The following is a 14,246-nucleotide window of genomic DNA, read 5'->3' as shown; positions in this document are numbered from 1 at the left end:
GCACGGATGCACGCCAAGACCGTAGGATCCTATGCAGTGCCGTAGGGGACCGCACCGCCACTTCCCAGCAAATTAGGGACACTGTTGCTCCTGGGGTATCGGCGAGGACCATTCGCAACCGTCTCCATGAAGCTGGGCTACGGTCCCGCACACCGTTAGGCCGTCTTCCGCTCACGCCCCAACATCGTGCAGCCCGCCTCCAGTGGTGTCGCGACAGGCGTGAATGGAGGGATGAATGGAGACGTGTCGTCTTCAGCGATGAGAGTCGCTTCTGCCTTGGTGCCAATGATGGTCGTATGCGTGTTTGGCGCCGTGCAGGTGAGCGCCACAATCAGGACTGCATACGACCGAGGCACACAGGGCCAACACCCGGCATCATGGTGTGGGGAGCGATCTCCTACACTGGCCGTACACCACTGGTGATCGTCGAGGGGACACTGAATAGTGCACGGTACATCCAAACCGTCATCGAACCCATCGTTCTACCATTCCTAGACCGGCAAGGGAACTTGCTGTTCCAACAGGACAATGCACGTCCACATGTATCCCGTGCCACCCAACGTGCTCTAGAAGGTGTAAGTCAATTACCCTGGCCAGCAAGATCTCCGGATCTGTCCCCCATTGAGCATGTTTGGGACTGGATGAAGCGTCGTCTCACGCGGTCTGCACGTCCAGCACGAACGCTGGTCCAACTGAGGCGTCAGGTGGAAATGGAATGGCAAGCCGTTCCACAGGACTACATCCAGCATCTCTACGATCGTCTCCATGGGAGAATAGCAGCCTGCATTGCTGCGAAAGGTGGATATACACTGTACTAGTGCCGACATTGTGCATGCTCTGTTGCCTGTGTCTATGTGTGCCTGTGGTTCTGTCAGTGTGATCATGTGATGTATCTGACCCCAGGAATGTGTCAATAAAGTTTCCCCTTCCTGGGACAATGAATTCACGGTGTTCTTATTTCAATTTCCAGGAGTGTATATTTGAGTATTTAAAGCATAGCCATACTAAAAAACCAAATTATATATCGTAAGTTACTGTGTAAAACATACTTACTCGAACTTATACTCTTCCTAATTCAGCAGACGACTTCCAACACAGCTTACGCCGCAGAATTTAAATGTATTGTTAAAACTGTTGCATTGTAGTGATGTTTACAGTCTTGTGGAACGATATACAGTGCTGCCAACACTCTCTCTTCGTTGATGTCGTGGAATCAACGATTTTAAAAAAAGTGTTACAAACGTTGCCATATGGCAACACACGGCGCTAATGGGTTAAGGCGAGGCTGGCCGATGATCCCCCAGTGCAGAAGAACGACACTCTCTAACTCTTACAGAAATCGGCGAAACGCCGCGACTAATGACGATATTGGGCAAGGGGCACTACGTCAGTAGTGTGTGTATAATTTGAGAACTTGGGTCTGACGGGAGGCGCGCTAGGCTAGTCTGCACAGTTGCGATGACTACTGCGTCCGGATGGCGCAGCGGTCAGAGCATCTTCCTAGTAAGCAGGAGACGTGGGTTCGAATCCCGCTCTTCAAGTCTCCCCATTTATATAAATCAGTGTCCACTAGCAGCTGAATGTCATTAATTCCTTTGTGTCTTGACATTTATTTATGTTTGTAGTGAACAGCCAATCTCAGCATCGGACGCCGGTCGCCTGCAAATCTCTAACGGGATCCCCTCCCTGTTGACAGCTACACCGCCTGCGAACGCCATACAACCTGTGGAACAGTATATACAGTTCTGTACAGTAAATGGCACAACTCCAGTAGTAAATATAGACTTTGAACAGAAGTATGTAGCTAAGGTAGGATTTTCAAAAATTTTAGGTGTGTCCATTGATGAGAGGTTAAATTGGAAGCAACACATTGATGGTCTGCTGAAACGTCTGAGTTCAGCTACGTATGCTATTAGGGTTATTGCAAATTTTGGTGATAAGAATCTCAGTAAATTAGCTTACTATGCCTGCTTTCATTCACTGCTTTCGTATGGCATCATATTCTGGGGTAATTCATCGTTGAGTAGAAAAGTATTCATTGCTCAAAAACGTGTAATCAGAATAATTGTTGGAGCCCATCCACGGTCATCCTGCAGACATCTATTTAAGGATCTAGGGATCCTCACAGTAACCTCACAGTATATACAGGGTGAGTCACCTAACGTTACCGCTGGATATATTTCGTAAACCACATCAAATACTGACGAACCGATTCCATGGACCGAACGTGAGGAGAGCGGCTACTGTAATTGTTTAATACAAACCATACAAAAATGCACGGAAGTATGTTTTTTAACACAAACCTACGGTTTTTTTTAATGGAACCACGTTAGTTTTGTTAGCACATCTGAACATATAAACAAATACGTAATCAGTGCCGTTTGTTGCATTGTAAAATGTTAATTACATCCGTAGATATTGTAACCTAAAGTTGACGCTTGAAACCTCCGACGTTCAGTTGCGTGTTGTAACAAACACGGGCCACGGACGGCGAGCAGCATCTGCAGAGACATGTTTACGATGACGACCGTGTTTACGAGTGTGGCTGTAGTGCACTGTTGTGGTTTGGTCTAGCTGTCGCAGTGTCCGCATGTAGCGCTTGCTGCTATTGTTATTCTGCATTCGTCTCCGCACGCACACCAACTGTAGTACACCGTGTTACCAGACGTCTGTGATAGTGTAGTGTTATAAGAACTGTGACCATGGTGTATTCTAACTCTGAAAAGGCGGAGATGATACTCATCTATGGCGAGTGTCGACGAAATGCAGCTGAAGCCTGCAGGGTGTATGCAGAACGGTACCCGGACAGAGAGCATCCAACGTGCCGCATATTGCAAAACATCTACCGCCAACTGTATGCAACAAGTATGGTCGTAGCACGCAAACGGGTCCGTAACAGGCCCGTCACAGGAGAAGCGGGTGCAGTTGGTGTGTTAGCTGCTGTTGCCATGAACCCACACATGAGTACACGGGACATTGCGAGAGCCGGTGGACTGAGTCAAAGTAGTGTCATGCGCATACTGCATCGTCACCGCTTTCACCCGCTTCATGTGTCGCTACATCAGCAATTACATGGTGATGACTTTAATCATCGAGTGCAATTCTGTCAATGGGCATTAACAGAGAATGCGTTGCAGTTCTACCTGTTTACCGATGAAGCGGGTTTCACAAACCACGGGGCAGTGAATCTACGGAACATGCATTACTGATCCGTGGACAATCCTCGCTGGCTCAGACAGGTAGAGCGACAGCGACCGTGGACTGTAAATGTATGGTGCGGAATCATTGGCGACCACCTCATTGGTCCTCACTTCATTGCAGGGGCCCAAACAGCTGCAACATACATCGCGTTTCTACAGAATGATCTGCCAACGTTGCTCGAAAATGTCCCACTGGAAACGCGTCAACGTATGTGCTATCAGCATGATGGTGCACCTGCACATTCCGCAATTAACACTAGGCTGACCCTTGACAGGATGTTCGACGGGCGTTTCATAGGATGTGGAGGACGCATAAATTGGCTAGCCCGTTCTCCTGATCTTACACCTCTGGACTTCTTTCTGTGGGGTACGTTAACGGAGAATGTGTACCGTGATGTGCCTACAACCCCAGAGGATATGAAACAACGTATTGTGGCAGCCTGGGGCGACATTACACCATATGTACTGCGGCGTGTACGACATTCATTACGCCAGAGATTGAAATTGTGTGCAGCAAATGATGGCCGCCACATTGAATATCTATTGGCCTGACATGTCGGGACACACTCTATTCCACTCCGTAATTGAAAACGGAAACCACGCGTGTACGTGTACCTCGGTAATGTACATGTGCGTCCTACGTAATTCGGTGCTCTCCGATACACACGATCGAGCAGGAGTGGTACTCAAGCGTCAACTTTAGGTTACAATATCTCCGAATATAATTAACATTTTACAATGCAACAAACGGCACTGATTACGTATTTGTTTATATGTTCAGATGTGCTAACAAAACTAACGGGGTTCCATTTAAAAAAAACGGAGGTTTGTGTTAAAAAACATACTTCCGTGCATTTTTTTATGGTTTGTATTAACCAATTACACTAGCCCCTCTCCTCACGTTCGGTCTATGGAATCGATTTGTCAGTATTTGATGTGGTTTACGAAATATATCCAGCGGTAATGTTAGGTGACTCACCCTGTATATTCACTTATGAAATTTTTTGTTAATAATCCAACCCAGTTCAAAAGTAATAGCAGTGTGCATAGCTATAACACCAGGAGAAAGGATGATATTCACTATACAGGGTTAAATCTGACTTTGGCACAGAAAGGGGTAAATTATGCTGCCACAAAAGTCTTTGGTCACCTACTAAACAGCATCAAAAGCCTGACAGATAGCCAACTAACATTTAAAAATAAATTAAAAGAATTTCTAGATGACAACTCCTTCTACTCATTGGCTGAATTTTTAGATATAAATTAAGGGCAAAAAAAAATTAAACATTAGTGTCATGCAATATTTTGTGTAATGTAATATCTTGTATAGACACCTTTTATTAACCTGACACGTTCCACATCATTACGAAGTGTCGTATTGATGATCTATGGAACAAGTACTAATCTAATCTAAACAGGCGTCAAGTTATCCGCCAGCTGTTCTTCTGTCCCTACACGCATACACAAAATGTGGTAACTAGCGCCCCTTTGCCTTTACCCTCAGGTTTGGAAGCCGCTACCTTTGCTTGTGATGTTTCCCAATCGAGAATGACTTTTGAAGTGAAATAAATCAGAAATTGTTTATTCTCCGACTGTGGTTTTTTTTTTCCTTTTTTCTCACGACATTGAAGTCGCAAAACAGCCATTCGACAAATATTACCTCACTATGTCTTCTCAGCTCATATTTATTCTTAAGTGCTACCATTTGATGACCGTGCCAGTTTAATTTTCTTTTTTTCTACACACTGTTCTACGGCCTTAGACCAGCGTTGTCTGTAAGAGCATGTATACATCGTTTGTGAAGGCTCTCGTCTTACGCCTGTGGTCACGTTTTGACTTTAGGAATTACACCCTCATCATCTTCAAAGTGCATCCCGTGTAGACAATCTTCAAGTGTCCCAAACAGATGGAAGCCCGAGGTGCCAGGTCTGGGCTGTTGGGTGGATGAGGCAGTGATGCCCAACCCAATTTAGCAAAGTGTTCCAGGATTCTGAGACTTATGTGTGGGTGTGCATTATCATGAGCAACGTTTCTTCTGGATTCTTGTCACACTGAACACCTCAGAAATGGATCCTGAGTGTGTCACAATCGTTATAGATGACTCTCAATTAATGGTTGTAGATCGGTAATAACACACTTTTGCAGTCGAATTAACATTTATTTAGACACTGAACAAGGCGAATACAATATGGCTGCACGAACACAGCGTGCAGAGTGTCCTAGCCAGAAGTAGAGTCAAAGGTCATCAGGTCCAAAGACATGGCGCTTCACGCCAGAGGCACCACAACTCTTTTAGCAGCACATTCACGAGAATGACACTATCACTATCCCAAAAAACTGTCATCATGAGCTGCCTCCAATTTCTTCGTTTCTGGTGATTGCTTTTTCGTTTCCAGCTCTGAGTGATGCACCCAGGTTTCGTCACCTGTAACAAAATGACAGAGAAGTTTCTCCATTGTCCTTAAACTGCTCCAACATCCAGATGAAATAGTGTTCTTTAAATCTTGTGGTCTGGAATGAGCATTCTTTGAACCCATTTTGAATACATCTTTCAATATCCAGAAGTCTCAATTATTGCACACACACACACACACACACACACACACACACACACACACACACACACACCTTACACCCAATTGTTGAATTGTGATTCACGAGTCTATTGTTGAATTATGATGCACCAATCTGCATGAATAATGGCATCTGCATAATTCACCATATTGAGAGCAATGGCAGGTGTAATACACTGGTACAGGGCAGCAGGAGCTGAACCACTATGAACTACGTCATTCGCTACCACTTTGAATACCAGACACTAGAACTTTTTATTCAACTCAGTATTTGCTTATAGTGCAAATGATGAATACACAAATATTCTCATCTCCTTCACATTTACTTAGTACTCTGACATGGGCATTTGCAGAGGCGGGGGAGGGGGGGAGGGGGGGGGGGCAGCTTGTGAAAATTACCATATAAATGAGTTGATCAGTTTTGAGATGTGTCATGCTACAAGACATGTAAAGCTAAAGCTACAGTTGGCTGAATGAGAGGTTTAGTGAAATCACTTCTAGATGTGAGTGAGGATTGTGTAATGACTGGAAAACTGGCTTGCATTCGATTACCATACATTTTAGCATCTGTTGCAGTTCAGTAACTCACCTGGACAATGTTCTTCGGGATACACATTTCATACCACTTCACATGCACTTGTTTAATATATACATGACATGTAAAGCTCCGGTAGGATATAAAGGATTTAGGAGTAAACTCACCGAATAACAGAGGCATTGAGTCATCAGTAGGCATACAAACAAGACTGAAAACTTCACTGGCTTTTGGACAAATCTGTTTTCAGCCTAGAGTTCACACAAAGATGGTACAATGCTGCTTTACAGTGTGTGTGTGTGTGTGTGTGTGTGTGTGTGTGTGTGTGTGTGTGTGTGTGTGTATGTGTGCGTGCGCGCGTGTGTGATATAGACATGTTCATCTCATAGTAGGGAGATCATGTTGATATTTTGTCTGTACAGTTTATGAGAATCATTTCAGTCACCGTATACTCAATCGCCTAACAATTCAGGGAGAGCCATCCCATAGCCAAAATCTCTGTACTACAGATACTATAAAGGAGAAACATTCACTTCCATCTAAGTGCATTTACATTCCCCTGGTTTATATAGTAAGTGATATTTGCAGTGCACTGGAATCAAACATTATAATTAGCTTTTTTAAAAAAATTACATTTGAGTCATGATTTGAGTAAGCTAGCAACAAAATAACCATCACCAGTGAAGAGAAAGTTTTGGCTTTTTTTCCAGGAGGATGTTCCCTGTGGTGAAGGTAACTGCTTCTGGTCTAGATCCCGCAGCCATGTACACGGTGCTGCTAGAATTTGTGCAGATAGATCCCCACAGGTAAGAAATAACAGATATTCATCAGGATATTCACATTGTTTCCACATTTTACCTTCTCAGTACAGTTCCAGTGTTGTACACTGATCATTAGAACCTAACTGTCATCTCATCTTTGGCTCAGACATTCTGCATGTTATATTGCATGTAGATTTATGCAATTAATAGTTTGACATTGTCAAGTAATCATCAGAAAAGACTAGAATAAATGACACAAACTAATTAAAGATTTATATTTATGGCTAATAAAATATCATCAATGATAAAAAATCAATGGAAGCATTTTATAAAGTATTATTTAACTATAAGGTAATCTGTGACCTTGATACAGTCAACTTGCTACTCTCAAAGTCCATTGTTTGTTGATTTTGGTTCCCGAGGGTCATTTGATATGTGAATTGACAAGTGACCATATCCATATTTACTGATGTCTAAAGAATGCTAAAATGCTAAAATATGTGATTAGGCGTTTTAATGTAATGCACAAAACGTACCACAAATCCAAGTCTCTGAAATTCCCTTCTTGCTGCAGCTGTGGGTGCTGATAGTATACACTGATTTACCATAATTATCAATCTGATGTTTTATTAAGACACATGATAATGCGATTCAGAACATAGGAAACACTTGGCTTCAGTGGCACCAACATTTACACTATAGTGGTAATGGCACCAAAATACTTGTCATCAATCCACACCCCCTGGTCCACACTCTGGTGCTTATTGTAGTCAGTTGATCCTAAGTTCCTGATGATCCTCTGCAGAAGAGTGCTCATTTCACGGCTTGCGCAGCAAATCCTGTCACCATTTGGAAACAGACAGTGCCATATACTCTGATAAAACGTGATTTTGATAGATTAAAAACAGTGATACACATAAAACTGACACCTTCCTTCCTCAAGGTCACAGAAGTGGTGACTCAGGAATGGAAGGACTCATGGGAAGGGTGAAGACTGGATGAGAGCTTGCTGCCATCGCCACTAAACTTGGTTGATTTTTAATTACAGTGAATCAATAAGTGTCTGCACTTATCAGCTTTAAGCTGACAATTAGACTTAGTATGTTTGCATCCAGTGGATGACATTGTTCTCTTCAGTTGTGCCAGGTTTCAGCATTGTCACACTGAGTCACTCTCCATTTTCACCCACGAATAACAGTATTCTACAATCCATTTTTTGTGGTCTGAAGATATACCAGATGCTGAACTCTGTAGACGACTTTCTGCTCAGAACAGGGATAATTGTTCACCATATTAAGTGTTTACCAGTGGATTGAACAGTTCCAAAGTCACCAAAGAAATGTGAAGGACATTCACCCACATCCGTTGCTGATGCCAACATTGCACAAGCCCAAGACCCGAGTCTGAAAAACCGAGAAGTGATTACTGATAAAATGGCAAACTAAGTGTATACTAATCATCATTCTACATATGACATCATCCGTAACAGGCTCAATTTTTGTAAAGTCTGTGCATGACTCCCAGAACAACTCAATGAAGAGCACAAGCACAGCTGTGTGAGGGTCCATCAGCAGCTACTGGACAACTGAAATGTTTTGGAAATGAGTCATCAACGAAAATTAAACATTAGTTCATCACTTTGAACCAGGGCCCAGAGGCCAAAGTATGTAATGGAAATGTATGACATTGTGACTTTATCATGTTTCCTGGTGCTTCTGTGCTCCAATGTACTTAAGACTGTGTGTAACACTGCCTTCTCTTTGGCTGGTTGAGTGTACAGTATGTTAACACTGGATTGACAGTTAGTTACAAGCAGGCCCTGTCAGTCAGTTCCAATTTGAATTCTTGCCTTGCTCAGTTACTTCTTTTCCAAAGTGCAAGTGCTTCACTAAAAGAGCAAGGTTTCTGCTATCTTTAGCTATGTAATTATTTCCAACAGTGACTTTGCTTTAAGTACTGTATCTTCTTTCATAAACTCACACAGTTACAATTCATAGCTACATTACAGTAACTCTTAACCTGGACTTTCCAAAATCAACCAGTCTCTTTCATGTATTTACTACTTCTTTGACATTCTTGGAGTGGTCTGCTTGCATATTCTATGGCAGACCCTCAAAATCACTTTCAGGTGGTGGCAGCATGGAGTAGTGTGCTCGATCAGCTAGTGGAGACGCCCACTCACTGCTTGCCTGCACCCACAGACTGTGCCTTATCTCACTGGACTCCTTACAAAGACACAGTTCCCATCGGTTTACTGTTTCTACACAGTCCATCTAAGCTACATATCATTTTTGTATTTTGTTCATGCGGCTCTCCTCCACACTTTTCAGAGCCTAATGCTGTGTCGTGGACTTCCCCGCAGAAATTTTATGTGATGGGAAGCCACAAGATCTACAGCAAAAAAAGAAAATCGGAAGTGAAGTTTTCAGAATGAAAAAAGGCCAAACACTGAAGAGTCAATATTACACTGACATGCTTTGTAATTACTTTGTAATAAGTTTGAAAAAAACAACAAGGTTTGTTGTCACACGACCTTCTTTTTCTTTTAGCATGACAATTTGCATCCATATAGTGCCATCCACACTGTTCAAACTGTTCAGAATATGCACATTTAGGTGGTGGATGATGCACAGTTATTATCTGAGGTCCTCAGATTTCCAATTATTTGATCCACTCAGAGATGGTTTGAGAGGCCATTGATTTATCTTCAATGAATAGTTGAAGAAAGTAATGCATACTTGGCTTGCTGCTCCACTGAAAAACTTTTTGTGAGGGTATCAGAAAGCTTGTGCAGTTATGGAGCAAGTGCATTGAAAAGCACAGTGCTATGGTGAAAAAACATGTCACTGGAAATGTGCTGCTGTTCTTGTAATAGAAATATGTTGTGCAGATACCATTTGGTTTATCTTTATCTAAGTTTGATTAGCTAAGCAGTAATCGAAGCAGACTGTGGTCCATCAAGTTATCCACTTACTTTTACACATGTGTTCTGTAGTCATTGCATTACACTAAATATGAACAACATATAACATCACAAATATGTTCATCACTGCAGGTCTACCTCATCAGAAACTTGTAATTAGTTCATATGCTACTATCTGATACTGGCTACACATAGTAACTCTGGTGGAACTATTTTGTCATTTCTTCCAATATTTGATTATAACTTATACAGGGTGTTACAAAAAGCTACGGCCAGACTTTCAGGAAACATTCCTCACACACAAATAAAGAAAAGATGTTATGTGGTCATGTGTCTGGAAACACTTAATTTCCATGTTAGAGCTCATTTTAGTTTCGTCAGTATGTACTGTACTTCCTCGATTCACCACCAGTTGGCCCAATTGAAGGAAGGTAATGTTGACTTTGGTGCTTGTGTTGACATGTGACTCATTGCTCTACAGTACTAGCATCAAGCACATCAGTACGTAGCATCAACAGGTTAGTGCTCATCACGAACGTGGTTTTGCAGTCAGTGCAATGTTTACAAATGCGGAGTTAGCAGATGCCCATTTGATGTATGGATTAGTACGGGTGCGGTATGTTTGTGTCGAGACAGATTTCCAGAACGAAGGTTTCCCAACAGGAAGACATTCGAAGTAATTGATCGGCATCTTAGGGAGCACGGAACATTCCAGCCTATGACTCACGACTGGGGAAGACCTAGAACGACGAGGACACGTGCAATGGATGAGGCAATTCTTCGTGCAGTGTCAGAGAAGTTGCTGCTGTACAAGGTAACGTTGACCACGTCACTGTATGGAGAGTGCTACGGGAGAACCAGTTGTTTCCGTACCATGTACAGCGTGTGCAGGCACTATCAGCAGTTAATTGGCCTCCACGGGTACACTTCTGCGAATGGTTCATCCAACAATGTGTCAATCCTCATTTCAGTGCAAATGTTCTCTTTACAGATGAGGCTTCACTCCAACGTAATCAAATTGTAAATTTTCACAATCAACATGTGTGGTCTGACGAGAATCCACACGCAATTGTGTAATCACGTCATCAACACAGATTTTCTGTGAACGTTTGGGCAGGTATTGTTGGTGATGGTTCGATTGGGCCCCATGTTCTTCCACCTACGTTCAAATGGAGCACGTTATCATGATTTCATATGGGATACTCTACCTGTGCTGCTGGAACATGTGCCTTTACAAGTACGACACAACATGTGGTTCATGCACGATGGAGCTCCTGCACATTTCAGTCGAAGTGTTCGTACGCTTCTCAACAACAGATTCGGTGACCAATGGATTGGTAGAGGCAGACCAATTCCATGGCCTCTGTGGTCTCCTGACCTCAACCCTCTTGACTTTCATTTATGGGGGCATTTGAAAGCTCTTGTCTACGCAACCCCGGTACCAAATGTAAAGACTCTTCGTGCTCGTATTGTGGACGGCTGTGATACAATACGCCATTCTCCAGGGCTGCATCAGCGCATCAGGGATTCCATGTGATGGAGGGTGGATGCATGTATCCTCGCTAATGGAGGACATTTTGAACATTTCCTGTAACAAAGTGTTTGAAGTCACGCTGGTACGTTCTGTTGCTGTGTGTTACCATTCCATGATTAATGTGATTTGAAGAGAACTAATAAAATGAGCTCTAACATGGAAAGTAAGCGTTTCCGGACACATGCCCACATAACGTAATTTCTTTCTTTGTGTGTGAGGAATGTTTCCTGAAAGTTTGACCGTACCTTTTTGTAACATCCTGTATACACCTGCACACAGATCATTTACAAATGTATGACAGGTCATGTACTTCTTCTCAAAAAGTATGTCGTGGTGTGGATAATATCATGAAGAATAAATAATTCTCCATTTAGCATTTTCTGTGACTATGCCAGTACCATTAATTTGCAGATCATAACATTTTGATGTACTAAATATACTTTTGTGACATTTAATAGAATTATTTCTCCATAGCAGAAAATAGTATGTTAATTTAAGAGATTGCCACACAGTTACTGTATAAATAGACAACTGGAAACAAGTCACAGTTCTGAGTTTCCATTACAGAAAGAGGCATGTTATCCTTCTTCTCGTTTATCATATGGTGACGATGTACTGTAATTTGATAGGATGGCATATTACAATAAACATTCATCCAAATTTGCCTATACAAATGGATTTTCTGTTAAGTCATGTGCTCTGTGAATTTCACATTGTTGTCATTCAAATTTACCAAATGTGATCAAAAGTATCCGAACACTCCCAAAAACATACATTTTTCATATTAAGTGCATTGTGCTGCCACCTACTACCAGGTAGTCCATATCAGCGACCTCGGTAGTCATTAGACATTGTGAGAGAGCAGAATGGGGCACTCTGTGGAACTTACAGATGTCGAACATGGTCAGGTGATTGGATGCCACTTGTGTCATACATCTGTACGTGAGATTTCCACACTCCTGAACATTCCTAGGTCCACTGTTTCTGATGTGATAGTGAATTGGAAATGTGAAGGGGCACCTACAGCACAAAAGCATACAGGCAAACCTCGTCTGTTGACTAACAGAGACTGCTGACAGTTGAAGAGGGTCGTAGCATGTAATAGGCAGACAATCACACAGGAATTCCAAACTGCATCAGGATCCACTGCAAGTAATATGACAGTTAGGTGGGAGGTGAGAAAACAGGTCGAGCAGCTGCTCATAAGCCACACATCACGCCGGTAAATGCCAAATGATGCCTCACTTGGTAAGGAGCGTAAACATTGGGCATTTGAACATTAGAAAAACATTGTGTGGAGTGTGGCAATCTGATGGGGGGTGTGGGTATGGCAAATGCCCAATGAACATCATCTGCCAGTGTGTGTAGTGCCAACAGTAAAATTTGGAGGCGGTGGTGTTATGGTGTGGTCGTGCTTTTCATCGAGAGAGTTTGCACGCCTTGTTTTTTTGCATGGCACTAACACAGCACAGGCCTACATTGATGTTTTAAGCACCTTCTTGTTTCCCACTGTCGAAGAGCAATTTGGGACTGGCAATCGCATCTTTCAAAACAATCAAACACCTGTTCATAATGCACAGCTTGTGGTGGAGTGGTTACATGACAATAACATCCCTGTAATGGACTGGCCTGCACAGAGTCCTGACCTGAATCCTATAGAACACCTTTGGGATGTTTTGGAACACCAACTCCATGCCAGGCCTCACCGACCGACATCAATACCTCTCCTCAGTGCAGTACTCCATGAAGAATGGGCTGCCATTCCCCAAGAAACCTTCCAGCACCTGACTGAATGTATGCCTACAAGAGTGGAAGCTGTCATCAAGTCTTAGGGTGGGTCAACACCATACTGAATTCCAGCATTACCAATGGAGGGCATCACGAACTTATAAGTCATTTTCAGCCAGGTGTCCAGATACTTTTGATCACATAGTGTATGTCAGATACACTGTTAAAATCTAATTGCTGCAGATGCAAACTTTTAATATAAAAATTTCCTTACACATCAATGCGAGACTGATAACTACAGAAGAAAATTAAACCAGTGTTCATGAGTAAGTACTCACAGAGTCTCAACTGTTTCAGATGGAAGTATGTGAATGGTGAATGGGTACCAGGGGGGAAGGCAGAGGTGCCACCTCCAAATCCCATATACATTCACCCAGAATCACCCAACTTTGGTGCTCACTGGATGAAAGAGCCCATTTCATTTGCAAAGGTTAAGCTCACAAACAAGACAGATGGAAATGGACAGGTAAGGGATGGTTTGTGTGAAGTCATCTAGTAACACTGATGAGTTGCATGAGTATTTTTTTTTCTTTGTTGATGGTAGAAATGTAATGAACTAATTCAAATATTCATAAATGACATTTCATTGCTTGCTGCTCTGCTCATTTCTTTGTGTAATTGGTTATCTTTCCCAATCATTATAGTGGCATATTTTATTGTTAATAACAGTAATACAAATAAATATATCACTGTATTTGCATTTCTACTTCTGACATGATGTTAACCATTTATGTGGTTTTCTTATCGTTACTAGTATTCTTACTTAAAGTGTTAGGATCTTACACATATTAGATATACAGCGATTATGTAACCTTACTTTATTTGGAAATTGCAACTGGAGTTTATAATTGTTTAGCTTAACTGTCTCATCACAAATATGTCCATCTTCATTCTTACTGTAGATACTAAAGTTTCCTAAAATTACCCACTTT

The 14,246-nt window shown here is 42.3% G+C and overlaps 1 protein-coding gene across 1 annotated transcript in view; it reads left to right on the top strand.

The window, feature by feature from the left end:
* LOC124711500 (T-related protein-like) overlaps window positions 1-14,246 on the top strand; it is a 195,007-nt gene that overhangs the window by 151,874 nt on the left and 28,887 nt on the right. Inside the window, exons 2-3 of the mRNA XM_047241614.1 lie at window positions 7,019-7,114; window positions 13,612-13,780. Of these exons, the coding sequence (XP_047097570.1) occupies window positions 7,019-7,114; window positions 13,612-13,780 (265 nt within the window). The remainder of the gene's footprint in view (window positions 1-7,018; window positions 7,115-13,611; window positions 13,781-14,246) is intronic.

The sequence above is a fragment of the Schistocerca piceifrons genome, chromosome 8 (genome assembly GCF_021461385.2).
Source record: "Schistocerca piceifrons isolate TAMUIC-IGC-003096 chromosome 8, iqSchPice1.1, whole genome shotgun sequence".
NCBI lineage: Eukaryota > Metazoa > Arthropoda > Insecta > Orthoptera > Acrididae > Schistocerca > Schistocerca piceifrons.
This window is presented reverse-complemented; position numbering and strand designations above follow the sequence as displayed.